The sequence below is a fragment of the Piliocolobus tephrosceles genome, chromosome 7 (assembly GCF_002776525.5).
Source record: "Piliocolobus tephrosceles isolate RC106 chromosome 7, ASM277652v3, whole genome shotgun sequence".
In the NCBI taxonomy this organism is placed as follows: Eukaryota; Metazoa; Chordata; class Mammalia; order Primates; family Cercopithecidae; genus Piliocolobus; species Piliocolobus tephrosceles.
In genome coordinates, this window is record NC_045440.1 from 74,659,880 (window position 1) to 74,687,264 (window position 27,385).

At 36.0% G+C, this 27,385-nt stretch overlaps 1 protein-coding gene across 15 annotated transcripts in view; it reads right to left on the reverse strand.

Annotated features, from left to right (window-relative positions):
* Positions 1-27,385, reverse strand: part of STAU2 (staufen double-stranded RNA binding protein 2) — a 346,153-nt gene that overhangs the window by 247,707 nt on the left and 71,061 nt on the right. For 14 of the 15 annotated variants that reach the window (XM_023184094.2, XM_023184104.2, XM_023184101.2 and 11 more), the window contains one exon: positions 20,820-20,955. The exons of the other annotated variant lie outside the window; for it this stretch is intronic. In XM_023184094.2, coding sequence (XP_023039862.1) covers positions 20,820-20,955 — 136 coding nt within the window. The remainder of the gene's footprint in view (positions 1-20,819; positions 20,956-27,385) is intronic. 15 annotated transcript variants of the gene reach the window in all.

A 27,385-nucleotide genomic window follows, 5' to 3' on the forward strand; every position in this document is an offset into this window, starting at 1 on the left:
TTATTAAAGCCACCTCTTCACCGAAAGTTACCAAAAGGGTCGGTTTGGGAAGTAAATGAAGGGTCAGTGTACAGAGTCAAACGCATAAGTGGGCTGGTTATGAGTAGGGCTTTCAGCATAAGATAAAAGGATAATTTGGTTTTTTTTTAAAGTGTTGGAAAAACTGGTTTTCCAGTTGGAAAAATAAAGGTTGTAAGCTTTGTGTGTAAAAAAGAAAACCATGAAGAATTGGAAGGGGGAAAACAAAAAGAAATTATATAAATAAAATTATCACACTCAGGCAGATAATTTCATAGACGTATGCCTTACTTACTAGCAAATCTTTTCATTTTGGAAAATGTTTCACTTTTTAATTTTTTTTAAACACACAAAGAAGAAAAACTTCCACATTCAAAAGAAAGACTAAACCATGCACAAATGAACCCTTTCTGTTTCCTTTAACATACAAGAAAGTGATTTCATGAAATTTATTAAAACTGTTATTTCTTGCCAGGCGCGGTGGCTCACGCTTGTAATCCCGGCACTTTGTGAGGCCAAGGCAGGCAGATCACGAGGTCAGGAGTTCAAGACCAGCCTGGCCAACATAGTGAAACCCCATCTCTACTAAAAATACATAAAAAAACTTAGCCGGGCGTGCTGGCAGGCGCCTGTAATACCAGTTACTCGGAAGGCTGAGGCAGGAGAATCACTTGAACCCGGGAGGTGGAAGCTGCAGTGAGCGGAGATCGCCCCATTGCACTCCAGCCTGGGTGACAGAGCAAGACTCCGTCTCAAAAAAAAAAAAGCTGTTATTTCTGTCCAATCCCAAACAACCAAAGCAACCAAAGTACTTCATGTCATTAAATATATATGTGTAACACACTTACACATACATATATATAGATATTCACCAAACCTGTATTGAACTATCTGGCCACTTCATACTACTCAAAAGGCAGATTCTTAGCAAAATATGACAGGCAAAAATGAATTCTGAAGTAAAAAAATCCACCAACTAGATAAAACTCAATGTACTCCACACTTAAGGGGACATCTTAGGGCTTAATTAAAGCCCTGCTACTCTTACTTTGCCCCACATTCAAACTATAATATCAGTTTTCAAGATAATAGCAATTGAAAAGCATTAAAGAAAGGAGGAAGCAATATGCAAAGGTGCACTAACAAAAACAAGAAATAAGACGACAATCTGACTGCCAAGAATGATTTGGAAAGTAACTAAAAGCACGCTTGAGTACTCTAGAAACAGATGTCTAGGATTATCTGGTATAAGGACAAACCGTGTATATATCTCATGAGGCTTATGATAATACTTATTGTTTATAAGGTTGACAATGAGTCAACAGGAAGGATTCTTTATGCTAAGAATTGTGGCATTTTCTATTTAAGGATATAAAAAATACATGCCATAACTTTTAGAAATATTTGTATCCAAAATTACTGAACTAAGTAAAGTTTTAGTTTCCAAAAAAAAGTGAATCCTCAGCAATGTGAGGAAGCTAGCTGTCCAGAACAATTGTCCCTAAGGAGTGTGGTTAACTGTAATTCTTACTTTCTTCTTTACTTCTTTCAAAAGTTCTACGACTATTTAAACTATCTCATAATCTTTGATGTTAATAGAGGGTAATGTGTTTTAGGTTGTGGGGACCAGTATTTAAATGACTGGACATAGAATTACCTGAGGAAGTTTTAAAAAACACTAGGGTTCAAGCTCTGCAACCAGAAATTCTGATTTAATTAGTTGAGATATAAAGCCTGGGCATCAGAATTTTTAAAGCTGCCCAGGAAAGCCTGATGTTCTGTTAGGGTTGGGAACCACTTAGGTAAATAGTTTTCTTCATGACACCTTTAGGAATTTTTAAGAGAGATACAGTATGCAGCATTTCCAAAATTTGTCTTCAAATCCCTTTTACCATGGAACATCTTATACAACACTGACTTAGATAACCCTTCATCTGAAAATCAAGGTAAATATTAAGTTTAGAATCAAGTTGTATAACTTTTGAACTTTGTAAAAGTTCTAATGTGGTTAGGAAGAAGGAAGGGGAGGGAAAAAAGAAAAGGAGGACTTACTTTTATCTTGCTACCACATTTTTTATCTTACAAAAATTCCAAATGAAATATTTTAATTTTAACTTAAAATTTCACAGTTTATTTTAATCATGCTTATATTAAGCCTGTGACTCAAAAGTATTTACATGTTGTGAAAGTTAATTCCAAAGATAAAACCATGCTGCCCTCTAATGGTTCAAGATAAATATTTTTACCTATACATACTAGTAAGGTGATAAATACAATTTTATTATTTTATAAATGGGAGGATTACATTATATACTAGAAAAGAAAAAAAGGATTTCAATTTTTGGTATAACTGAGCTCAAAAAATTAACTACGACTGCTATGTTCAAGCTCAAGACCAGGCACGCTGGCTGACCCCCTGTAATCCCAACACATTGGGAGGCCAAGCCAGGAGGATTGTTTGAGCCCAGGAGTTTGAGAACAGCCTAAGCAACACAGTGAGACCCCATCTCTACAAAAAATAAAAAATTAGCCAGACATCACGGTGTCCCAACTACTAGAGAGGCTAAGGTGGAAGGATCACTTGAGCCCAGAAGGTCATGGCTGCACTGAGCCATGATCGTGCAACTGTACTTTCAGCCTAGGTGACAGAACAAGACTGTCTCAAAAAAAAAAAAGAAAGAACTCTTTTAATTATCAAGCCATTTCTTAAACTACCATATTTGCCTATGCATGTGCAAATCAGGATAAAAATGTTCACCTCCTCTGCATTCTGCAATAGCCACATCTAATTTAGCTTCTTTTTCAAATAAATCTATGGCAATAGTGTTCAAATTTGAATGCTCGTACCCCACAAAAAAAATTTAGAAAATTACACATATTCTTGCATATTTCTTCTTATAGCTAAAGTTTTAATTCACATTTTAAAAATTTCATTAAGTATTTGCAAAAGAAAATTAGAAAATTATAGTAAATTAGAAAAGTAGTTTCTAATTTACTGTAAATATTTACATCTTAAAATAAAATTATGTCACTCTTTTAAGTGTATCCAAAGAAACTGAACTATCAAAGCAAGCTGACATCCATCCTTATCTACTTAAAAAATACATAAATTCTGTTAAATACAACAGAAATTTTACACCAGTTGTATCTTGTTTAACTTGCATTTTACTGCACTCTCTCCAAATAATTTTATCCTAATTTCATATTTTATAACTAGAAGTCTTTTATTTCTCATTCTACCATAATTCTATGAAACAAAAATGGACATATTAATTAAAATTATAGATCATATTTCCATGTAAGTTAAAAAATATTTTGTGCAATGAGCAATTATTGCAATTATTAGCAGATAATGAAACAAATATTATAAATTTTAATACATAATTTTTTAATTTCTTTTTATTATTATTATTTTTTTTAGAAAGAGTCTTGCTCTGTCATCCAGGCTGGATTGCAGTGGCAGGATCTCAGCTCACTGCAAGCTCCGACTCCCGAGTTCACACCATTCTCCTGCCTCAGCCTACCAAGTAGCTGGCACTACAGGTGCCCGCCACCATGCCCGGCTAATTTTTTTTGTATTTTTAGTAGAGACAAGGTTTCACCACCGTGTTAGCCAGAATGGTCTCAATCTCCTGACCTCGTGATCCACCCGCCTCGGCTTCCCAAAGTGCTGGGATTACAGGCGTGAGTCACCATGCCCGGCCACATAATTTTCAAACAAAAAGTAAAATATTAATGGATATGAATCTCACTGACATTTATAGACTTTTTTCTTTATATTGAGGTATCTAAAAAAGAATATTTCTTACTGCTAAAATGAGATAGGTTCTCAATTCTACTCTTATTTCACTTATTTCAGGTATAATCACTAAGAAATGTAATTCACATTAAAAATTGAATCACTCTGAGTTTTGTTACAACAAGGTCACTCAATTTTTTCTATGCCAAAACATACACTGTGATCTACCATCAGAATATTTTTAGTGATGTGGCAACTGATGTTAGGTCCCTTTACAATTTGTTGAAAGCAAATAACTAGAAACTACCTGACTTATGAAGGATGCATTACACATTCGCTACAATTATTCAGTTTCTCCATTTCTGGGAAGTATTCCAAAACAGTATTACTATGACTTATCAAATGATTATGAATTATACCTGCTATTGTTTCCCTTAGCAGTTTAATTTTATATACTCCGAAAGGGTAGAAAACATCAAAATACTGTTAATTTCAATATCCTTTTGCTAAAATAACATGTTTTATAAAATGCTTTCATCTTATCATACACTTCAAATATATTCTACCCAAACAGTAGAGCAGCATACAGTTTTGGTAAACACCCACTGTCAACCAAATCCAAATCAGACTATCCAAAAAAAAAAAAATCTGCCTTTATTTCTCAACTCAAATACATTTCAGGCTTAAACAAAAAAGATTTTAAACTTGTCTCATAAAACAAGGCCCAAATATACACTATACACAACAGACACCAAAAACAGAGAAGGGCTAAAAAGTTATATACTAGCTTAATGAAAACAGAAAGCAGTGATTGTTATGCTGATATCAGACAAAGCAGAATTCAAGCAAAAAGGTATTAATGGCTAACACTAGGTATTAATGCTCAAATCTACAATTCTTCAGTGATATATAACAGTTATGAATACCTATGCACCAAATAACGCAGCAGCCACCGGAAGCCAAAAACTACAGGAGATGCAAGGGTATATAAACAGAAGCACATAAATACTAAGACATTTTAACCCACCACTCTCAGTACAAGACAGATCAAGTAGAGCCAAAAAAAAAAAAAAAAAAAACCATATAAAAGACCAAAGCAACAAAATCTTACAGAAGATGCTATGTTGTATATGTGCGTACATATGATCCTCCATTTGATCTCAAAGAAAGCATAAGGAGGTGCCACAAGGTGGAGATATTACAGTCTCAAATCAAAATACAACAAACTAGAAATTAATAACAAAATTTTAAAAAGCAAAGGGCCCTTCTACTTGAAAAATAAAACCTTTATTAAACAATTTGTACATGAAAGGGAAAATACAAACTGGAAAAACAATACCGAAAGAATAATGAATATACAGCAGAAACTATAGTACAAATGGAAAACATGGTCAAAGGAGAATTCATAACCTTCAATAGTTATAGTAATAAAAGTATTCAAATAAATGAATTAAATTCAACATAAATTTTTAGAAGGCATATAATATTACTAATTTTGCATCAGATTTTATTGCTCATTTTTTTCTTCTATATTTATACTGGTATTAGATTGCAACTTCCTTTTCTGTACTGTCTTTACCAGGTTTAGGTGTCAATGACAACTTTATTTGCTAAAAAGAATTCAGAGGCTCGGTGCAGTGGTTCATGCCTGTAATCCCAGCACTTTGGGAGGCCGAGGCAGGCAGATCACCTGGGGTCAGGAGTTCGAGACCAGCCAGGCCAAAATGGTGAAACCTTGTCTCTACTAAAAACACAAAAATTAGCTGGGTGTGGGGTGGCGCGCACCTGTAATCCCAGCTACTCGAGAAGCTGAGGCACAAGAATCGCTTGAACCCAGGAGGCGGAGGTTGCAGTGAGCCAAGATTGCACCACTGCACTCCAGCCTGGCGACAGAGCAAGACTTCATCTCAAAACAAAAACAAAAACAAGAACTATTTAAAAGGTACAATAGTCACACTCAGTAACATGGGGTTTTAAGAAGTATCTTGGGGGACTGGGCACAGTGGCTCACACCTGCATTCCCAGCACTTTGGGAGGCCAAGGTGGGCAAATCACCTGAGGTCAGGAGTTCGAGACCAGCCTGACCAATATGGTAAAACCCCGTCTCTACTAAAAAAAAATAAAAATTAGCCGGGTGTGATGGCCCATGCCTGTAGTCCCAGCCACTTGGGAGGATGAGGCATGAGAATCTCTTGAACTCAGGTAGGGGAGGTTGCAGTGAGCGAAGATCATGCCACTGCACTCCAGCCTGGATGACACAGCAAGACTCCATCTCAATTTAAAAAAAAAATTATCTTGGGAAGTTCACCACCATTTATCATAATGTTTCTATGAGAAAATACATTCTAAGTTTCCAGTAACCAACATAAAAACAAAGTTTGGAACATGGCCTATTTGATGATCACCCAAAATCTTACCCAGAATTTATTAGACACAATATTACATTTCCAAGAAATTATGTTATTGCAGAAACTTCTATAAACATGTAACATAAACCCTCATTAATAGTCAAAGCAAATTTGTTTTAAAAACCATACTTATGCTGGGCATGGTGGCTCATGCCTGTAATCCCAGCACTTTGCGAGCCCAAGGCGGGTGAGTCACGAGGTCAGGAGTTTAAGACCAGCCTGGCCAACATGGTGAAACCCTGTCTCTACTAAAAATACAAAAATTAGCTGGGCATGGTGGCACGTGCCTGTAGTCCCAGCTACTCCAGAGGCTGAGGCAAAAGAATCGCTTGAACCCAGGAGATGGAGGTTGCAGTGAGGTGAGATCAAGCCACTGTACTCCAGCCTGGGTGACAGCGAAACTCCATCTCAAAAAAAAAAAAAAAAACAGCAACGAAAAAAAAACCAACCATACTTAAAATTCTTTCTAAATCCAATGGACATTAAAACTTCACAAAACCTTTACTGAAAATCAGTATTTGAAGAAAATGCATAAAAAGTGATTGAGTATTAAGGAGAAACAGCTGGTGGATAACACTGTTTTTTGATTCATAAAGGAAGCCTCCAAAACAAAGCAGAAAAAAAAACTTCAAAAGTTTCAAAATTTTTAGAGCAATGACTGGCAATCTATATAAATCTTTCAGAATTCTGAATACTGAAAGCCCACGTATTTATATGTCACATGACATATTAAAAAGAACTTCACGGCCAGGCTTAGTGGCTCACACCTATAATATCAGCACTTTGGGAGGCCAAGGCAGGTGGATCACCTGAGGTGGGGAGTTCAAGACCAGCCTGACCAACATGGAGAAACCTGTCTCTACTAAAAATACAAAATTAGCCTGGCATGGTGGTGCATGCCTGTTGTCCCAGCTACTCAAGAGGCTGAGGCAGGAGAATTGCTTGAACCTGGAGGCAAAGGTTGCAGTGAGCTGAGATCGCGCCACTGCACTCCACCTTGGGCAACAAGAGTGAAACTCTGTCTCAAAAAAAGAAAAAAAAGAGCTTCATAATTTAAACTGTCATTGTACCCAGATTTTTTTTTAAACAGAATAAGCATTGTTAAGCAAGATTTTGCTCAACTGAACAGAAAATAAAGATATTTGTGAGAGAGCATTGCTTCAAACACAAAATATACCAAGTATTGTATTTGTTTTTCAGAGCTTGAGCAACAGATTAATAAAATTAGCCTCAAATAAAATAGAGAACACTATTCATTTCGCCCATTCTAGATAAAAGTTGTTCAATTTTTTAGATAACTTTAGGACTACAAAGATAGACCCCTTGTTGTAAAAACACTTTTAAAATTAAGAATTGGCTCTGTTGACTTATGCTTTTGTTTTTGTTTAAAGGGGATATGAAAAATGTTAAACCTTTTGTGACATATCCTGTAATCCCAGCACTTTGGGAGGCCGAGGTGGGCAGATCACAAGGTCAGGAGTTCGAGACCAGCCTGACCAACATGGTGAAACCCTGTCTCTACTAAAAACACAAAAATTAGCTGGGCACAGTGGCGCGCGCCTGTAATCCCAGCTACTCAGGAGGCTGAGGCAGGAGAATCGCTTGAACCTGGGAGGCAAAGGTTGCAGTGAGCTGAGATCGTGTCATTGCACTCCAGCCTGGGCGACACAGCAAGACACCGGCTCGGGGAAAAAAATTGTATTTAACAAACACACAGGTATTTTAAACAGTCTCTAATCTAAAATTAAGTGGTGATCCCTGGGCCTGCCTGGCTGCCTCTAAAAGCAGAAGAAAGGAGCATGGAGTCCTGAAGTTCTTTCATGGTAAATGTATTACCAAGTTATTAGTATCTGAATACTAACTCTGTGGCAAGAAAACAGACTAGATATTCCTTGGGAATGAACGGTAAGAAAGCTGAAAGACCAAAGATAAAATGAATGGCTATCATGCTAGACAAGGCAGAAGAGGTATGTGTATAAAATGCTGCATATAATTACACAAGGCCACAGATTTTCCAAAGCTCATATTTAAATCCTAACTTAATGACTTCTTATATAAATGCACAGTTTTCTAAGGGAGAAATGATTCTCTGGGTTACAGTGGCAGTAATATTCCAGGGTCAACTAAATTTTAACCACGGGCCAAAAATATTCATATGTAATAGAGAATCGGCCATTCCTTCTATAAAGCATATACCCAGAAATAATAACAGAATCACAGCCTGATTTTATTAATTTTTTTAATTAAGCAGACGTAAATTCTTTTAAGTTTCCCACAGTAACAACGTCCAGTACAAATACACTGATATTTAGATTATTTAAAGGAACTCAAAACACTACGGTAAAGTAAGGTAAAGGGCCATGCATAGTCACTGAATTACTTTATTAAAACCTGAAAACAACACTGTAAGGAAGCATTATTTATTCTCCTAACTTACCGGTGAGTTAACTGAGAATTAGAAGTCGAATAACCTGCTCAAATCCACACAGCTATGATTCCAACTCCAGAGTTTGTACTTGTAACGAAACAAGTTAAAATGCAATAAAGGCTAACAATTATAACAATTAGTGCACAAAGGCAGAAGCTAAGCAACTGAACCAGCCTATCATTCTGTCCTCAAACACCCTATAAGGTAAATATCATTTTAGCCTCTAGAAAAACATTTACAATGTTTCTGGCCAAATGCTTCAGAAGCAAAAATCTGGCGCTTTCTTATAAATATTTTTAGCCTCAAATAAAATGGAGGATTACAAAATGTATTTTTAAAATCAATGTTATTGAGGTAAAATTTGCATTTAACGAAACGTGCCTATTTTAGGCTCATAGTTGGATGAATTTTGACATACACTCATATTAACAATCACCAAAATGAAAATACAGAACATTTCTATCACTCCCAAAAGTTTCCTTGTATAGGAAATTCCCACCCCCCAAATCTAGGCAATCAAAGAACGTCTTTCTGTCACTATGGATTAGTTTTGCCTATTCTAGAATTCCACAAAAATAGAATCTTAGAGTATCTACACTATGTATCTGTCCTGTCTTCTTTTGCTCAGCAGTTTCTGAGATTCATGCATATCATTGGATGAATCACAAGTTTTCCTGCTGAATAGTATTCCAAGTAATTGTTATGTTACAGTGTAACCATTTACCTAGTGGTAGATATTTGGGTTGTTTCCAATTTGGGGCTATTATAAAGAAAAATGCTACAAACATTCATGTACAAGCCTTTGAATGGCCATATATTTTCATTTATCTTAGGTAAATACCACATGGAATTTGCTGGGTGGTAAGGTAAGTACTACATGCTTAACTTCATAAGAACAGAATAAACTCCGACAAGGTGCCTGTATCATTTTATATCCCCAGCAGCAATGTATGAGACTTCCAGCTGCCCCACCATGACACTAGGTGTTGTCAGTCTTTTTAAACTTTAGCTATGGTTTTAATTTGCATTTCCCTGATGACTAATCACTTTGAGCATCTCTTCATGTGTTTATTAGCCATTCTTATCTCTTCTTTATTGTCTATTCAAAAATATTGTCCAGTTTTGTCTTATAATGAGTTGGAGGTATTCCTTTATATATTCTGAAGTCCTCTTTCAAATACATGTATTACAAACGTTTCCTTCTAATATATGTCTTGCTTTTTCATTTTGTAAAGTGTCTTTCAAGTACCAGAAGTTTAAATTTTGATGACATGTAATTTCTCAATTTTTGCATGATCCATGCTTTTTGTGTTCTAAGAAATCTTTGTCTATTTCCAAAGTAGCAAAGTATGTTCTTCTGGAAATTTTACTTTAACTTTTACATATAGGTCTAAGGCCCATTTCTGAATTATTTTTGTCTATGATGTGAAGTCAAGGTTCAGGTTTTTTTTTTTTTTTTTTTTTTGAGATGAAGTTTCACTCCTGTTGCCAGGCTAGAGTGCAATGGCGCAATCTCAGCTCACCACAACCTCCGCCTCCCAGGTTCAAGCAATTCTCCTGCCTCAGCCTCCCGAGTAGCTGGGGTTACAGGCATGCACCACCATGCCAAGCTAATTTTGTATTTTTAGTAGAGACAGGGTTTCTCCATGTTGGTTAGGCTGGTCTCGAACTCCCGACCTCAGGTGATCCACCTGCCTTGGCCTCCCAAAGTGCTGTCATTACAGGCATGAGCCACTGCGCCCGGCCCAGGTTCTTTTTTTTTTTTTTTTTTCTGTCTGAAAGGTCAATTATTTTACTATTATTTGTTGGAAAGAGTATCCTTTCCCCCTTAGCACCTTCACTGGAATTAATTTTGAAAGAATTAAATCACCATATGTGGACTGATCTATTTCTTGCTTCCATATTCCAGAGATCAGCAAACTTCTGTAAAGGGCCAGATATAAAATATTTTGGGCTTTGCAGGCCATATGATCTATCACATCTATTTGACTCTGCTGTTGTAACACAAAAGCAGACTATAAATAAGCAAGTATATACAATACATAAGCAAGTGACTGTGGCTGTGTTCCAGTGAAACTTTACTGACACACACTAAAATTTCAATTTCATTTAAATGTCATGTGTTATAAAATATAATCTTACTTTTGATGTTTTTCCAACCATTTGCAAATGTAAAAAACATTACTTAGTTTGCAAGTCATACAAAAACAGACAAGCCAGATGTGACCCATGGGCTAAAGTTTGCCAACTGCTGTATTATTCTGTTCCACTGATCCACATATCTGTCCCTGTGTCAATTTTCTGTTGTCTTGATTATTGTGGCTTTATAGCAAATCTTTAAGTCAGGTGGTGTGGGCCAGCCAATTTTGTTTTCTTTTCAAAATTGTTTTGGCTACTGCAGGTCCTTTGCATCTCCAAATGTCAGCACTACCTTAATTTTATCAAAGAAAAAAATAAAACCTACTACGATTTTGATTACAATTGCATTGCATCTCCACATTAACTTTGGGAGAATTGAAATCTTAAATAATAGAGTCTTCTTTAATTTAAGCAATATTTTATAGCCTTCAGTATACAGATTGTGTACCTATTTTATTAAATTGATCTCTGAATATGATGTTTTCATGCTATTTAATTCCCCAACTGCTCATTACTATTTAGCAGAAATACCATTGATTTTTGTATACTAACCTTGCAACTTGTGGCCTTACTAAACTCATTTTTTCAGTAGCTTTTCAGTAGTTTCGATTTAATATTTTCTACATACAGAATCATGGTGTCTATGACGACAGTTTTGTATCTCCGATTCCAATATTCCCCCATCTGTTTCTTCTTACTGTTGCACTTGATAGAACTCAAGTATAACGTGGGGTTCTTTGTTGTTTTTTTGAAGCGGGGTCTCACTGTGTTGCCGAGGCTGGAATGCAGTGGTGATCACAGCTCACTGAAGCCTTGACCTCCCAGGCCCAGGCAATCCTCCCACCTCACCCACCCAAGTAGCTGGGACTACAGGCACATGCCAACAGAGATGGGGTTTGGTCATGTTGCCCAGGCTGGTCTCAAACTCCTGAGCTGAAGTAATCTGCCCGCCTTGACCTCCCAAAGTGCTGGGACTACAGGCATGAGCCATACCAGTCCTCAAGTATAGTGTTGAACAAAAGTTATAACAGTGTGTATTACCGCCTTGTTCCTGATCTTACAAGTATTCAGTCTTTCACTATAGAGCATAATGTTACCTAGCGGTTGTTTGAAGAAGCCCTTTATCAAATTAAGAAAGTTCTCTTCTGTTCCTAGTTTGCTAGTCTATATCATTAATAAGCACTGACTTCTGTCAAATGCTTTTTCTGAACCTAATGAGATACTCATATGGTTGTTCTCCTTTATTCTATTAATTGGGTTAATTACTTTGATTACTGAATACTAAACTCATCTTGCTTTCCTAGAATAAACTTCATTTAATCATAATATTATTTAATTTGGCTGAATTTAATTTGCTAATATTTTGTTAAGAATTTTTATCTGGCTGGGCATGGTGGCTCATGCCTGTAATCCCAGCAGTTTGGGAGGACGAGGCAGGCAGATCATTTCAGGTCTGGAGGTCAAGATCAGCCTGAGCAACATGCTGAAATCCTGCCTCTACTAAAAATGCAAAAAATTAGCCAGGTGTGGTGGCACGCACCTGTAGTCCCAGCTACTCAGGAGGATGAGGCACAAGAATCGCGAACTCAGGAAGCAAAGGTTGCAGTAAGCCAAGATCACGCCACTATACTACAGCCTGGGCAACAGAGCAAGACTGTCTCAAAATAATAATAATAATTATTATTTTTGTATCTGTGATCATGGGGGATACTGATCTTAAGTTCACTCTTCCTCATCCTTGCTTTGGTAACTTGTTCAAATTTTCTTCTCTGGTTTATGAGAGTTTTAAAAAGACAATTTATTTTTAATGCGTCTTTGTTATGGGTTTAGGTTAATTTCTCCCAAATAAAAAGATCCTAAGTTAACATTAATGTTAATAATTGAACACTATTTTAAAATATATAAGGATTTTAAAAAGTATCTTGCTGCCTATCTTTCAGTTCTACATCTATAAAGTGATATCTACATGAAGTAGTATCAGTTTAAGAGTTCTGACACACATTCCATGTGTAAAGCATATGAGAAAAGAGAAAAGAATATATTCCCCAAACCAAAGGATGTGCTATACAAAAGGCAAAGTTCTATATCTATTGAAACAAATTGGGTTTTTCACCACTTTATGCTTACTTCATTTATCCAAGAGAATTTAATATTGTATACTTGGATGACTTTTTCCTATTAGGTTGAACATATGAAACTGACATATTTGTAGGTCAAAGAAACGTCAAATATTGGCAATTTCATATGGTTTAACCTCTAATTTAATGGCCTTGGAATAGTAACCAACGTGAGCTCACCCAGTCTGTATGTTGTTTTATCAGTATACAAGCACCATCTGGTGGCAGAAATCAGAACTGTAGGTTTGTAACTGTTCATATCACTGCTGGTACAAATACAGTCATCTCTAGGTTTCTGTGAGGAATTGGTTTCAGGACCTTCATCCCTACCCCCTACAGCTACCAAAATCCACGGTTGCTCAAGTCCCTGATATAAAATGGCGTGGTAGTATTTGCGTATAACCTATGCACATCCTCCCATATACTTTCAATCATCTCTAGATTACTTATAATATCTAATACAATGTAAATGCTATGAAAATAGTAGTGACACTGCATTGTTTAGGAAATAATAACAAGAAAAAAAAAAGTCTGTACATGTTCAATACAGGTGCAACCACCCTTTTTTTCCTGAATATTTTCAATCCATAATTGGCTGGATCCACGAATGCTGAGCCCATGGATACAGAACCCAGGGATACAAGCGGACAACTGAATATTCAACATCAACTGTTCTACTTTCCAATATGCTTTTTAAGAGGGTGTTACAAATGAGTGAAAAATCTTATATGCAAAGTTTGAACGACCTCAGAATTTTAAATAGCACACCAACATCACAATACTTAGCAACAAATCATCAGCCTATATAACATAAACTGAAATATAATATACAAGCTGTTTTCATAAATCAGAATCTCGGCTATTAATTTTACTGATAATTAACATAATGCAATAAAGTCCATTTGGATGCTTCAAAAGTTTCTTTCGCCCTATCGAATTTCCACTGATAACAATCACTAGCTGTAAAATTATTTCCATGTCTCACAGATTTATTTCACAGAGGTACAAGGAAAAACCAAGAAGCCTTAAGTAAGTGTCTAACTCTGGCCATAGAAACAAGTAACTTTTAGGCAAAATAGTCCAAATTATTTTCTTCTTGTTTAACTTGCTATGACTCAACATATGTTAAAAGAAAATAACTTGATCAACTTAGCTATAAGAAATTAGACCAAGAACTGGATACACTAGCAAAAGGTAACCTTGACACAAAATATACTGAACACATCTAATGAGGGTGTATACCATAAAATTGTTCCAAACTGAGTGTTAACAAATAAATAAACCCTTTGGGGAAGAAAGGATACATCTTCAATGAACAAAGAGCCGATGGGTCACTCAAACTTGGGTTGAATCCTAAACTGCCATTTTCTTAAGATGTATTACACAAACCTATTCTGAAAGCTCTAGATGTTCTACTACCTCTTGCCACATCTACTTCCAACAAGTCTTTAAAATCAAAGATAATCTTTGCTACCCTTCATCGTGGCCATAAAGAGTGATAAAATGACTCCTAAATACTTCAGAGGCAATTTAAATGCAACATAGTGCAAATTAAACTCTTCATCTTTCCAAAAACCTGCCCCAACTACTCTTGTGGTGAACAGTATTACCAGTCATCCAAATATCTGAAGTTATCCTTAATACCCCAAATGCAATCAAGTCTTACCTTCTAAATATCTATAGACACTGTCCTTTCCTCTCCATCTTTACTACTCCAGGCCTGCATCACATTATGCCTGAATTACCACAACATCTTTGTAATTCTTTATCCCTTCAAGTTTCAACCAGTCCAACCTACTTTCCACATACTGCCAAAGCAATATTCCTAAAACATATATCCAATTATTTCATCCCTCAGCTTAAAATCCTTCAATGGCTCCCAATCACCTTCAGAATAAAATCCAAACCACGTGGCATGGGCACTTCAGGACATTCAAATTGGGGCCCTGCCTAGACTTCACTCTTCTCATTCCAGACTTACCAAACTGCTTGTAAGTCCATGAATGAACTAAACTTCTCAGGATTCCTAGCCTTTGTTCCCAAAATCTATATTACTTTTCCTTGCCCTCCTCACCTGGCTAAATCCTAGTTAACCTTAAAGATTCAGTTCATTCCTCCTGGAAGGCTTCTTTGGTGCCCCAATCTGGGTGGGGTGCTTAGTTCCTTCCTAATGCTTCCATAGCACCATCAGGGCACATCTATCATTCTTTCTTTTGTTTTCCTCTTCTACTAAACTTAGTCTATTAGACTGCCTGTCTTTCCTCAAAGTCTCTACTCACACACAACATGTGGCAATGAGTAGGCATGCAATAAATGTCTGCTGAATGAAGATGACCTCACGAAAGTCCTTCATTTGCTATTACTATCTCTGTTTTGCAAATGAGGAAATTAATGGAGGTCCAGAGCCTTGTGCAAGATCACTTAACTAAAAGCATCAGAACTAGGAACTGAACCAAATGTTCTGACTGTAATGGAAATAATTTTCTCTCAAAATATTTGCTTTTGAGGAACCACTCCATAAAATAATTGTACCCTGAAGAGTAGTTTGGATGGGGCTAACCTGTTTCTCAGGTTGGACATATAACCCAGGCTTGGCTAAAGTAAAGTATCTCCCTACCCCCAACCGAGTTTGAATGAGTAATTCCAGGATGGACAGTTTACTCCAAAGTATTTGGGGGGACTTTTCTAATGACTATCAAAAAAAAAAACCAAAAAACAAAAACTGCACCTTCTTCAGTACAAGTCTACAGACTATATAGTGTATGAAGTACAGCAAATGGGAATCAGCTTATTCGAAAACAAAGTAGAGAAAAAAAGAAGCAAGAGCTAGAAAGAGAGAAATAGAAAATGAGGAAGAACAACACTAAAGTCCTACATCCAACCATGCCTGAATATCTCCCCAAGAGATATCCCAGTTACGTAGGTCAAAAATTCCCATTTTCACATAACCTAGTTTGAGTTGTGGCCCTTTGGAAATCTGCACCAGCAGATCAAGGGGCCATTTGATCTGCTGGTCTGTCATTCTGGTCATTTGCCAACCAATAATACTTTTTTCATCTGTGAATATACAAAATTGAAAAATTGTCTAATTTCAGCCATTCTATTTCTCTACTGTACATAATTTTTATAAGAAAGATGGGAGAACAAAAGCACAAAGTGTTCTCCAAACTTTACCTTGTACTTTGTCAAACGAATTTTTATATGTTTTCTGCTTTATAATATATCTGTTAGTGAAAAGTACCTGAAATGATAAAGAAAAATACATAACCGGATGTAATTATTGTCAAACATCTTGGGCATAATAAAAGGAGACAGGTACTTCAGAATCCAAGTTGTATCTATAGAGTTTGCTCATGGATAAATGCTTTTTTCTCCACTCATCATTAAAAAAGAAAAATTCAGTTTTTCTTAGGCCTTTGAATGAGTTCAAGTGGAGAAACCACATCAGTGAAGAAGACGGGGAAAAACAGCATAGGTAATACCTGATTTTGCTTAATATTACTTTAAGTAGAAAATAAAAGGACCTTTTCAAAAATCCCTCTAAATGATACCTGTTTCTTGGACTTCACCTTTCATTCCCTGCCTTAAGAAGCAAATGATTAATCTGGGTTCTGACAAGGAGAAGAGCGTCTCCTTGGATCTTTGGCTCCAGAGTCCCTGTAATCCAATCAAGTGTTGTCATCTGTAAATTAAGGTCATATGAGAAATCATGGTTTAACAGCCTACTGAGTAACGGTTAGGTCTGCACTTTTGTGAACAGAAAGAGCTTTTCAGTTGAAACATGGCTTGGTAGCTTACTAGTACTTTCTGATATTCTTTTTACCCTTTTTTGTGATCTGCAGAAAATCATAAAGACACTCCAAAGAATTGAAGGGAAAGTCCACATTATCTATTCATGGAATGGCCTAAGGCACGCCCATTATTTATGACTTTGGAGAAGTCATAAATAAAATTATTGTACCCCTCACGACAACCATAAGAATTAGATCTTGGAACTAGAAACTGCCAACAAAGAAAAAATGCCAACATTCTTAACAGAAAATCTAGAAAAGAAAAAAAGAAAATCAAAACCACATGATCCCTGTCTAATTTCACATACTAACTCCTCTCTCCCTTGGTTCACTCTGATCAAGCCACAATAGCCTCTTGGGGCCATGCCAGGCATACTCCTACTGCAGGGGCTTTGTATTTGCTATTTCTTGAGCCTGGAATACTTTCCCTTTCTCTCTCTCTCTCTCAAAATTCACGCTGCTTTTTCTCTCTCTTCCTTTGAGGTCTTTATCAAAAGCAACCTTCTCAGTGACTAACCACTTCTTATTGACTGACTACCTCCCCTACAAGAACATGAGCTCCATAAGGACAGGGATTAGTGTCTGACTTTTCATTGCTTTAGCACCAGACTTTTTAAAAGTAATAGATTTAGAAGTAATAAAAGTAGTTTGTTTCCATTTAAAAGTAATAAATCCACAAGTCAGAACTGTAGCAAAATTTCAACAAAGGACCATAGATATCAAAATACAACAAATATAAAGATGTAATACTCTCATAAATCTATTTACTAGAGTACATTAGCAATAAAATAAGTATACAATAGCCAAAGTGTTCCTTACTCAGGTGACTAAAGATATCTATTGTGCTGAAGTGGGCAACTAGCTTTATTTATTTACATTGGGGAACCTCAGACTAAACATAAAGGCAATGGGTATATTATACAGAGAAAGAGAAAATAAAACAACTACAAGAGAAATGTGTGGTCCTTTGTGCCTCCTATATGGTGTAGACACCGAGCTGAGGGCTGGGAAGCCTGCCATTGGATGCATCACAAATAGAAGCAGCGATGTTACAGGAGAGAATGAAATATACCAAGGAAGCCAAGAAAAGCTGAGGGTTTAGGCCAGTTAGCAAGGGGAAGATGGTAGATACACTCTGGAAGCATTACCTGAGGGAGAAAAAACGCACCAGAAACCACCAACTGCAAGTTTCCATGCCTGGTGGACAAAGGACATGACCACAAAGAAGAGAGGAACTAAAGGACAACACAAGATGCCTCTACAGAGGTGAGGTATATAGGTGCCTCTTCCTTGCTAGCATACAGACAGCTCCCCCAGGAATACCTGAGAGGAAAAGGTAAGGGCAGAAGTCTAATACAGTGTGCAAATTCTTCTTAGATAACCTAAACAATATTTAAAAGAACTATTTACAATTGAGTAGGACTAAGTTTTAAACGTATACAATTAAAGCTAATTTTTCCCCTAGCAAGCAAGAAACCAAAAAGTATCAGATTATTTATGGACTCAATAAATATTTTCTCTACATACCTACGTTGTATCAGTAAATACATAAAATCATAACAAAAGCATCAGCAAATATCTGATCAAATGTAGGAAAGAATTTCTTAGGCATAAAAGAAGTGACAGAAATAAAGAAAAAACAATAGATTAGACCACATAAAATTTTAAAACTATAGGATATTAAAAACAAACACACAATTAAAAGCCAAATTTTTTAAAGCAGGAAAATTACAACAAACAAAATAGACTGAAGGTTAACATCCTCAATACATAAACATTTGAAAACTGGTGAAGCAATGGAATAAAAATTAGCAATTAAAATAGACAAATCAAAAAGGATAAATAACAAACATCTAAAAAACACTGTTCAGCCTCACTAGTAATCAATAAAATTGAATTTTAAAAACTACTACTTGATGGCTGGGTGCAGTGACTCATGCCTACAATCCTAACACTTTGAGAGGCCAAGAGAGGCAGATTACTTGAGGTCAGGAGTCTGAGATCAGCCTTGCTAACATGGAAAACCTCGTTTCTACTAAAAATACAAAAATTAGCCAGAAATCACTTGAACCCAGGAGGCGGAGGTTGCAGTGAGCTGAGACTGTGCCGTGGCACTCCAGCCTGGGTGACAGAGTGAGACTTCATTTCAAAAAACAAACAAACAAAAACTACTTTTTAACTATCAAAGAAGACAAAAACCTTTTTAACTCAGTGTTGTCACAGTAGAATAAGCATCCTCACATACTGTAAGAAACTAGTACAAACTTTAGTGCAATTGGGCAATGCTTTATTCTTTTTAAAGAATATTCCCCTTATAGTAATATAAGGAAGGAAATGATCGGTGACATGAACAAAGATTTACATAATGATTATTTACTGCAGCAATCTTAACAAAAAAGGGGGCATGAGGCCGGGCGCGGGGGCTCACGCCTGTAATCCCAACACTTTGGGAGGCTGAAGTGGGAGGATCATGAGGTCAGGAGATCAAGATCATCCTGGTTAACAGGGTGAAACCCCATCCCTACTAAAAATACAAAAAATTAGCCAGGCTTGGTGGCCGGTGCCTGTAGTCCCAGCTACTCAGGAGGCTGAGGCAGGAGAATGGCGTAAACCTGGGAGGCGGAGCTTGCAGTGAGCCGAGATTGCGCCACTGCACTCCAGCCTGGGCGACAGAGCAAGACTCCGTCTCACAAAAAAAAGGGGGGGAGGGGAGGCAGGGCATGAACAACCTAGATAAAAAAAATAGGCATACATTTATATAACTTATGAAGCCATATGAAGCATTATGTAGCCATCAAAAATATTTCATGCCAAGCACAGGGGCTAACACGTGTAACCCCAGCACTTTGGAAGCCCGAGGCGGACAGATCACTTGAGGTCAGAAGTTCAAGACCAGCCTGGCCAACATAGTGAAACCCCATATCTACTAAAATACAAAAATCAGCCAGGCATGGTGGCATGTGCCTGTAATCCCAGCTGCTTGGGAGGCTGATGCACAAGAATCACTTGAACCAGGGAGGCGGAGGGTGCAGTGAGCCAAGATCAAACCACTGTACTCCAGCCTGGGTGACAGAGTGAGACTCCGTCTCAAAAAAAAAAAAAAGAGAAAAGAAAAAAAATTCTTAAATATTTGACAAATGGCCACTACATTAAGTGAAAAGAGAGCACTGTATTACATATACAAGATACACAAATTATGATATATCCATACAAAGTACACTATCCAGCAATAAAAAAGGGCAAAACCCAGATATAAGCGACATGGATGAATCCCAAAACAAGAAAATCATTATACAAAGTAAAAGAAGCCAGACGCACATAAATATTGTTATGAGTCTAGTTATAAAAAGTTCATCAACAGGCAAAAAACTAGTCGATGATAATAAAAGAGTGATTATTTCTGGGAGAAGGGTGTGCCAAGGACAAAGAGGTCTGAGGAAACTCTCAGAGGTGATGGGAACATTCTGTATCTTGATCTAAGTGGTGATCACATGAGGATAATATGTATGTAAAAAGTCATCAAATAAAGTATAAATACATATATACATAAAGTCATCAAGAAGTATATTTAAGATTTGTACATTTTACTGTATGTCTATCACACCTTCATAAAGTACTACAAAAATTGCACATAAAGGACAACTTCAACTTGGTTAAATATATTTAAATGCAAAGAAAAAAGAATGTAAAGTACATGAAAATATAAAAGGTAGCAAATTCTAGGATTACATTATTTACATTTTTTCTTTTTTCCCTATAAATTACAAACATTCATGTTCATTAATGTATTTAGACAAATCAAGAAAAAAACTGAGCTCTGCTTGGTAAATGAATGAGAAAGTCAACTGGGAAGTCAACACTATAAACTGTGAAATGACTTTAAGACTTGGTCTTCCCTGCAACAAATACAGGGCCCTCATGACACAATAAAAACTAGTTCCTTCAGATCTTTTACGTTTGTAGGGGTAGGGGGAAAAAAAAAAAAAAACTAGTTCCTGAAAACTGGGTTTTTTTTAAGTTATTACTTTTTTAAGTTATTCCTTGTGAACCTGCTTTATCTAAATTCCATGCAAAATGCCCAAGGTCAATTAGATTTACAATGAAAATATTCTTCTGAGTTTGAGAAACTTTTACAACATGCATAATAATTAAGAACAAAACCAAAAAAGACATACAAACCTCTGATTGTACATGCCCCGAAAGTTGTAATTAGCTCTATAATTTGGGAATGGCTTTGGATCTAATGGCCTGTAGATGGCAGGCTCTCCCCTTTTCATAGCAAGCCCATTCAGTTCCACAGTTGGAGTTATACTGCCTGTTTAAAAAAAAAAAAAAAAAACATTAAAGGCACACAAGTGAAATATCTTCACAATAAAACATGCAAGTTATATTTATACTACGCTTAATTACCATGGAAGAAGGTAAGAATGGATGGACCACCTGTATGATTTTCTAAGAAACTGCATAAACAAAGTAAAAAACCAAGAATATCGCTTCTAATAAAATCTTGGGATTTTGCAATGTTTTCTGTACATTAATGACAACAAAATTGAGTGTGCAATCACTAATATTAAAACATAGTAAAAAGAAGATTCTTAGATTGCTAACCGTGAATATTATTTTTTAAAGTACTGAACTTCACCATTACTTACCCCAGAAAGCTTGCATGTATTTAATCATTAAAAACATCATCTGTGAATATTTTTATTTATACTTTCGTAATTAAATAACTAAGCATTGGCAATAAAGTCATCAGTGGTTCCTGGACTTATCTAATGAAAAGAGCTTTTTGAATTTTTTCTATAACCAACAAAACAGAGTAAATATAAGCAATGCTTCCTGAAACGAAAATGTCATCGAATGTATTCCTAGCAAATATTAAAGATACGTACAAGCAGCATTATCGATAAAAAAGCAAAAGACTGAAAACAACCCAAACAACCATCAATGCAGCAACAGTTATATAAACGTCCACAGCATAAAACACTGAACAGCTATAAAGGAGAAAGACTACTACAACCTTGCTTTTTTTTCTTTATTTCACTTAATGTACCTTAGAGATTACACCTTAACCGTGTAGGGTATAATATTAAATGAAAAAAAGCAAGGTACCAAATAGTATGTGCTTTACATTATCTTTTGTCTAAGAAAGGTGAAAATGAAAATATAAATACGTATTTGCTTACTTTTTTTAAAGAATAAACCCAAAACTAAAAGAGAAAAAAAATTACTTAGGAGTGGAAGCTGTGTGTCTCTGAATGTACACTGTTTCATAGATTTTATTTGGAAAACATAGATATTTTTGCATAATTATAGAAATCAAAATTTCATCCAAAAGGGGTGGGGGAGCAATCTCTAAAATCGAAAGAAAACTGAAACTACATCTATCTACAGTGACTTAACCACAGAGAGAATTATTTCAAAAGACTTTAAACACTGTAAAATAGCCATGAGATCCTAAAGAGAAAAAAAAAAACTTAAACTGTTTTCAGTAATCACATTGTTAGTAACAAGTAATATGCTTTTACTTAAGTCAAATAAAATTAAATAGAAATGGAGACCACATAATCTCTAAAAAGAAAATGAAGCAATTAAAAGCTAATAGTGAATCAGATTGGTGGCCCTAATCATACAAAAAATAGTTATTTCAAATAACTTTAAAATACAGTCAAATAACCACATATTCTAAAGTTTTTTTAAACCCTGCAATTAAATCATAAACTGTTTTCACTATTCATGCTGTTAGTAATACTGGTGTCCCTGTCTCACTCAGTGCAATTGCTATTATAAAATTATTATATATATATACACACACACACACAAAATAGATTAAAGAATTAATGTCAGAAACAAAGATGTTTAGTATAAAGAGACACAAATATAAAATCAAATACATTACATAAAACCCTGTAGTCTTAAATCCTAACTGAAAATATCAGAATGAATTCATGATGTATTTTCTCTTAAGAAAAAAAAAAGTACTAGGTATTTCCTAGCTTAAATATCCACTTAAGAGGCCTAAAAGCCATAACCAATCCATTAAACAATGAGGATGGCCAGAATCCAGTTTGCTTTATCATTATCATTTCCCAATTTTTTAAAAAGAAAAACAATAATTCTTGAAGAAATGGCTGCTTCCCAAGCATGATACTGACAAATAAAGGGAAAGAACTAAATACTTACCTTGAATTTACAGAATAATCAAACTCAGAGAAAACAGATAATGAGGGAAATGTTCTTCATCTGTTAGCTAGAAGGACTGCAGCTAATAAATGCAGAAGAAATGACCCTCCCATCTGGCAACTACTGATAAAATAATGGATCTTCTCAGCAATGAGCATCGGCAGGCTTCTACAACCATTAGACCAACTAGGGAACTTTATGGGAAACATGATAATGGATGAACCAGGCTAGGATAACTGGACCTACTGATATACTTAAAAATCACAAAATAAAAACAAGAAATTAAACGCCTTCTGATGTGGTACAATAGGAAGTAGACAAAACTACCTATAAAACAATTACCAAAAACTTCAAATATGAATCTATATAGCCTCTAGGTTATCCGTTTACAAGAAATACAGGGCATAGGTAAATAGGCCGTATACCACCACAAGGATACCATCAGCAAAACCATAGAAATTTTAAAGGACTAGTGAGCAAAACCATAGAAATTTTAAAGGACTAGTGACCTGGTTTCTTAAACAAATAATCGATGTAGAAAAATAAAGACGAAAAAGGATTCCATATCTTAAAAATACTAAACAAACTAAACAGATGTTATCAACCAAATGTAATAAATAATCCTCATTTTAATCTTTATTTAAGTAAATGAATTATGAAAAAAGCGAGGTCAGACGTGGTGGTTCATGCCTATAATCCCAGCACTTTGGGAGGCTGCGTTGGGGGAAGGGGACAAAGAGATCACCTGAGACTAGGAGTTTGAGGTTATAGTGAACTATGATCATAACACTGCACTCTAGCCTGAGTGACGGAGCGAGACCTGCCTGTCTCTAAAAACATATTTTTTTTAATTTCAATGAGTCAATAAGAATAAAACTCAATTTTAATGAGTCAAGAGTCAAAATATTTTATTTTATTTAAATAAAAGTCAATTTAATGAGTCAAAATTTAAAAAGTCATAAAATTTTTTAATTTTAATGAGTCAATCTGAACGCCAGATATTTTTTATTATTAAGGAGTTACTGTTTTGTTTGCTTGATATTGGGATTAGTTTTTTAAGAGTTATCTTAAAATGCAGTATGTATCTTTAAAGACACATTTACAAATGAAGTAATATATCTGAGATTTGCTTCAAAGTAATCCAAGGAGAGACAGAACAGAAACAAGACTGGCCAGCCCCAGTGAGTTGATAATTGCTGAAGCTGGGGAGGGGTCCTAGGGACATTCACTATCTTATTCTCTTTACTTGTGTAAAATTCGAAAAATGCCATAATTTTTTTAAAAATGTAAAATATGTCAAAATATTTTAAGTACCAAAAGCATATTTAGTAAAACATATGTACATATGTTCTAACAAATCATGCAGATGAATATAAAGCTTTTACAGGAAGTGAAATTCACTGTAAATTCTGTAATATTTCATTTGAATCATGCCTTTGTACCACACACTTAAGATCCCATTCATTACATACAAAAATGGGTCCACTTACTGCACCAAAGAAACTGGGGTGGCATAAAGTACCAGCCAAGGGGAGGCAGAAACTGACACAAATGTAAAATTGGCATCCAGATTATAAGCAACCCATCAAGAGTCAACACATTGCTCATCTCATTTCTAAAGAATTAATGTAAAAGCACTGAAGAGTACAATATCAGGAATAAAATCAAGGTTAAGAAGAGGAAAAAGGGAAAAATAAAGCAAGAAAGAAGATAGCCGAGGAGGAAGAAAGAAGAACAGCAAAGTTAACCTAATGAATATTAAGTCCAATTAGTCCAAATCCCTAATTTAATATACACACTTAACGGCAAATCAAAGTCAAGCATAAAGAGACTCTCTGTTCTTTCTTTTTCTTTCTTTCTTACAGAATTTTACTGCAGGCTAAGTAAAATGCACAAACCTTAAGTATATAGCACAATGAGTTAGTACATATGTAAACACTTACGACTACCGTCAGATCAAGATATGAACATTTCCATTACCCAGAAGGTGCCTTCAGCCTCTTTCCAAGTCAATATCCACCTTCCCAGGTTACCCATTCTGACTTCAGGCATTATAGATTCGTTTGTCTCTTCTTCACATCTAAACATGTACCACTTTCCATCTTGCTTCTTTCACTCAACATAATTTTGTTTGCATATATTAGTATTTTAAGCTTTTTAAATCACTAAACAGGCCGGGTGCAGTGGCTCATGCCTGTAATCCCAGCACTTTGGGAAGCCAAGGCGGGCGGATCACGAGGTCAGGAGATCGAGACCATCCTGGCTAACACGGTGAAACCCTGTCTCTACTAAAAATACAAAAAATTAGCCAGGTGTAGTGGTGGGTGCCCGTAGTCCCAGCTACTCGGGAGGCTGAGGCAGGAGAACGGCGTGAACCTGGGAGGCGGAGCTTGCAGTGAGCTAAGATTGTGCCACTACACTCCAGCCTGGGCGACAGAGCTAGACTCCATCTCAAAAAAAAAAAATCACTAAATAGTATTCTACCGAATGAAATACCACGATTTGTATTTTGGTGTTGATGGAACATTTGGGTTGTTTCTAGTTTGGAGCTATTATGTATAAAGCTACTTTGAACATTCTTTAATAAGTCTTTTAGTTTTAGATGAGGAAAAAAAAAAACAACAAAAAAATGCTGGCTCACAGAGTAGGTTTATGTTTAACTTTATTAGAAACTGCCTAACAGCTTTCCAAATGTATTTTTTAAACAGCAGAGCTGTCGATGCCTTTAAAAGTTAAAATTTTTAGATTTCATAAAGATTTCAGTTTAATAATTAACATGCTAATCTGTTGTCCAAGGTTTATGTCATTTTGAATTCTACTTTGCAATAATCACATAGTCACAAATAGCATAAGATTCAAATGGGAAAAAATAAGAAAACGAAAAGCTTGAAAGATTTCATCATTTAAGGAAGGCAAAATAAGAAATATGTATGAAAATCACCAATGAGGTGATTTGAATGCACTGTTGAGATGTACTGTCTGCCACTCATACCATGAATTGTATTTTAAAATAGGTAAAATAGTTGTATTTATATCATTTAAATAAATAACCTCATTTACATTCCTCATTAGAAAGGAAGACTACAGTGCATTTTCTTAGAAATGTTACAAACTGGTCTTAGTGAAGCAAAGTAGAAGAGAAGCAGAAAAGCAAAAACCATGCTGAAAGATTTCCAACTCCTAGAGCAAAGGTATCTCCATCTCTTTCACACAGAACTAGACTGACACCCCCACATGTGCATACCTACTTTATATATACAATAATGCTTTCATAGAAAACATTTACAGAGTAACTTCAAACTATGAGATGCCTCCAAGTAACGTTAAATACTATTATTTTGAGTGTGTGAGAGTTGGATTCAGGCTTCATAAAGATAATCATCACATAGGGTGTCTTGTGTATTATAAGGCTATAATGTTATTTTGTTTTGGGTTTTTTGGTTTGTCTGTTTGTTTGTTTGTTTCTTGAGACAAGGTCTTGTTATGCCACCCAGGCAGGTCTTGAACTCCTGGGCTCAAGTGATCCTCCTGCCTCAGCCTCCCAAAGCGCTAGGATAACAGGGTGCACCACCTTTACCAGCCAAGGCTATTGTGTTGACACTATAAACACACCATCAATTATTTTTGTGGTTCTTAGATATATTAAAGGAAATTTCTATATTTACCAGTGATAAATACAAAAAGGCTAATTAGGAGTACAAATGTGCATAAGAATTTCAGATTCCTATATGTGGCGTGTAAAACAAAATGCTACAACTAGTTTTCAAAAAGGAACATGTTACTAACACTTAGAACAGCTCTGTAGAAAGTTAAAAAAAAATTCCAGGAAAATCGGCCGGGCGCGGTGGCTCAACCCTGTAATCCCAGCACTTTGGGAGGCCGAGACGGGCGGATCACGAGATCAGGAGATCGAGACCATCCTGGCTAACACGGTGAAACCCCGTCTCTACTAAAAAATACAAAAAACTAGCCGGGCGAGGTGGCGGGCGCCTGTAGTCCCAGCTACTCAGGAGGCTGAGGCAGGAGAATGGCGTGAACCCGGGAGGCGGAGCTTGCGGTGAGCTGAGATGGGGCCACTGCACTCCAGCCTGGGCGACAGAGCAAGACTCCGTCTCAAAAAATAAAAATAAAAAATTAAAAAAAAAAAAAGGAAAATAGCAGTCACTGAATAAATATTTGTTGAATAAATAAATTGATTAACTGAGAAACCAGTGATTAATTGAGAAACCAGAGCTCCATGGAGAAATGGCTGGCTCCAAGGCTGGGGCAAGCAAAATAAAAGATGACCTAGCAACACTTTATTATGCCCGAAAATAAAAATGTCCACAGCATGATGAAGAAATATCAAAAGGGCAAAAGAGTCAATTGGAGGTTCTGTACCAGTAGCCAAACCGGGAATAATTTAAGCAACAAAATAGATAACGATAGCAACAAATTATAAACCTGTAAGTAGAACAGGAATCCAAGAGACTACAGTGATATAAATAAGCAAACAAAAAGATGAGGGAAAAGCAAAAGTTACAAAAGTTAATTGGGTACAATGCCAATTAACAAATATAAAA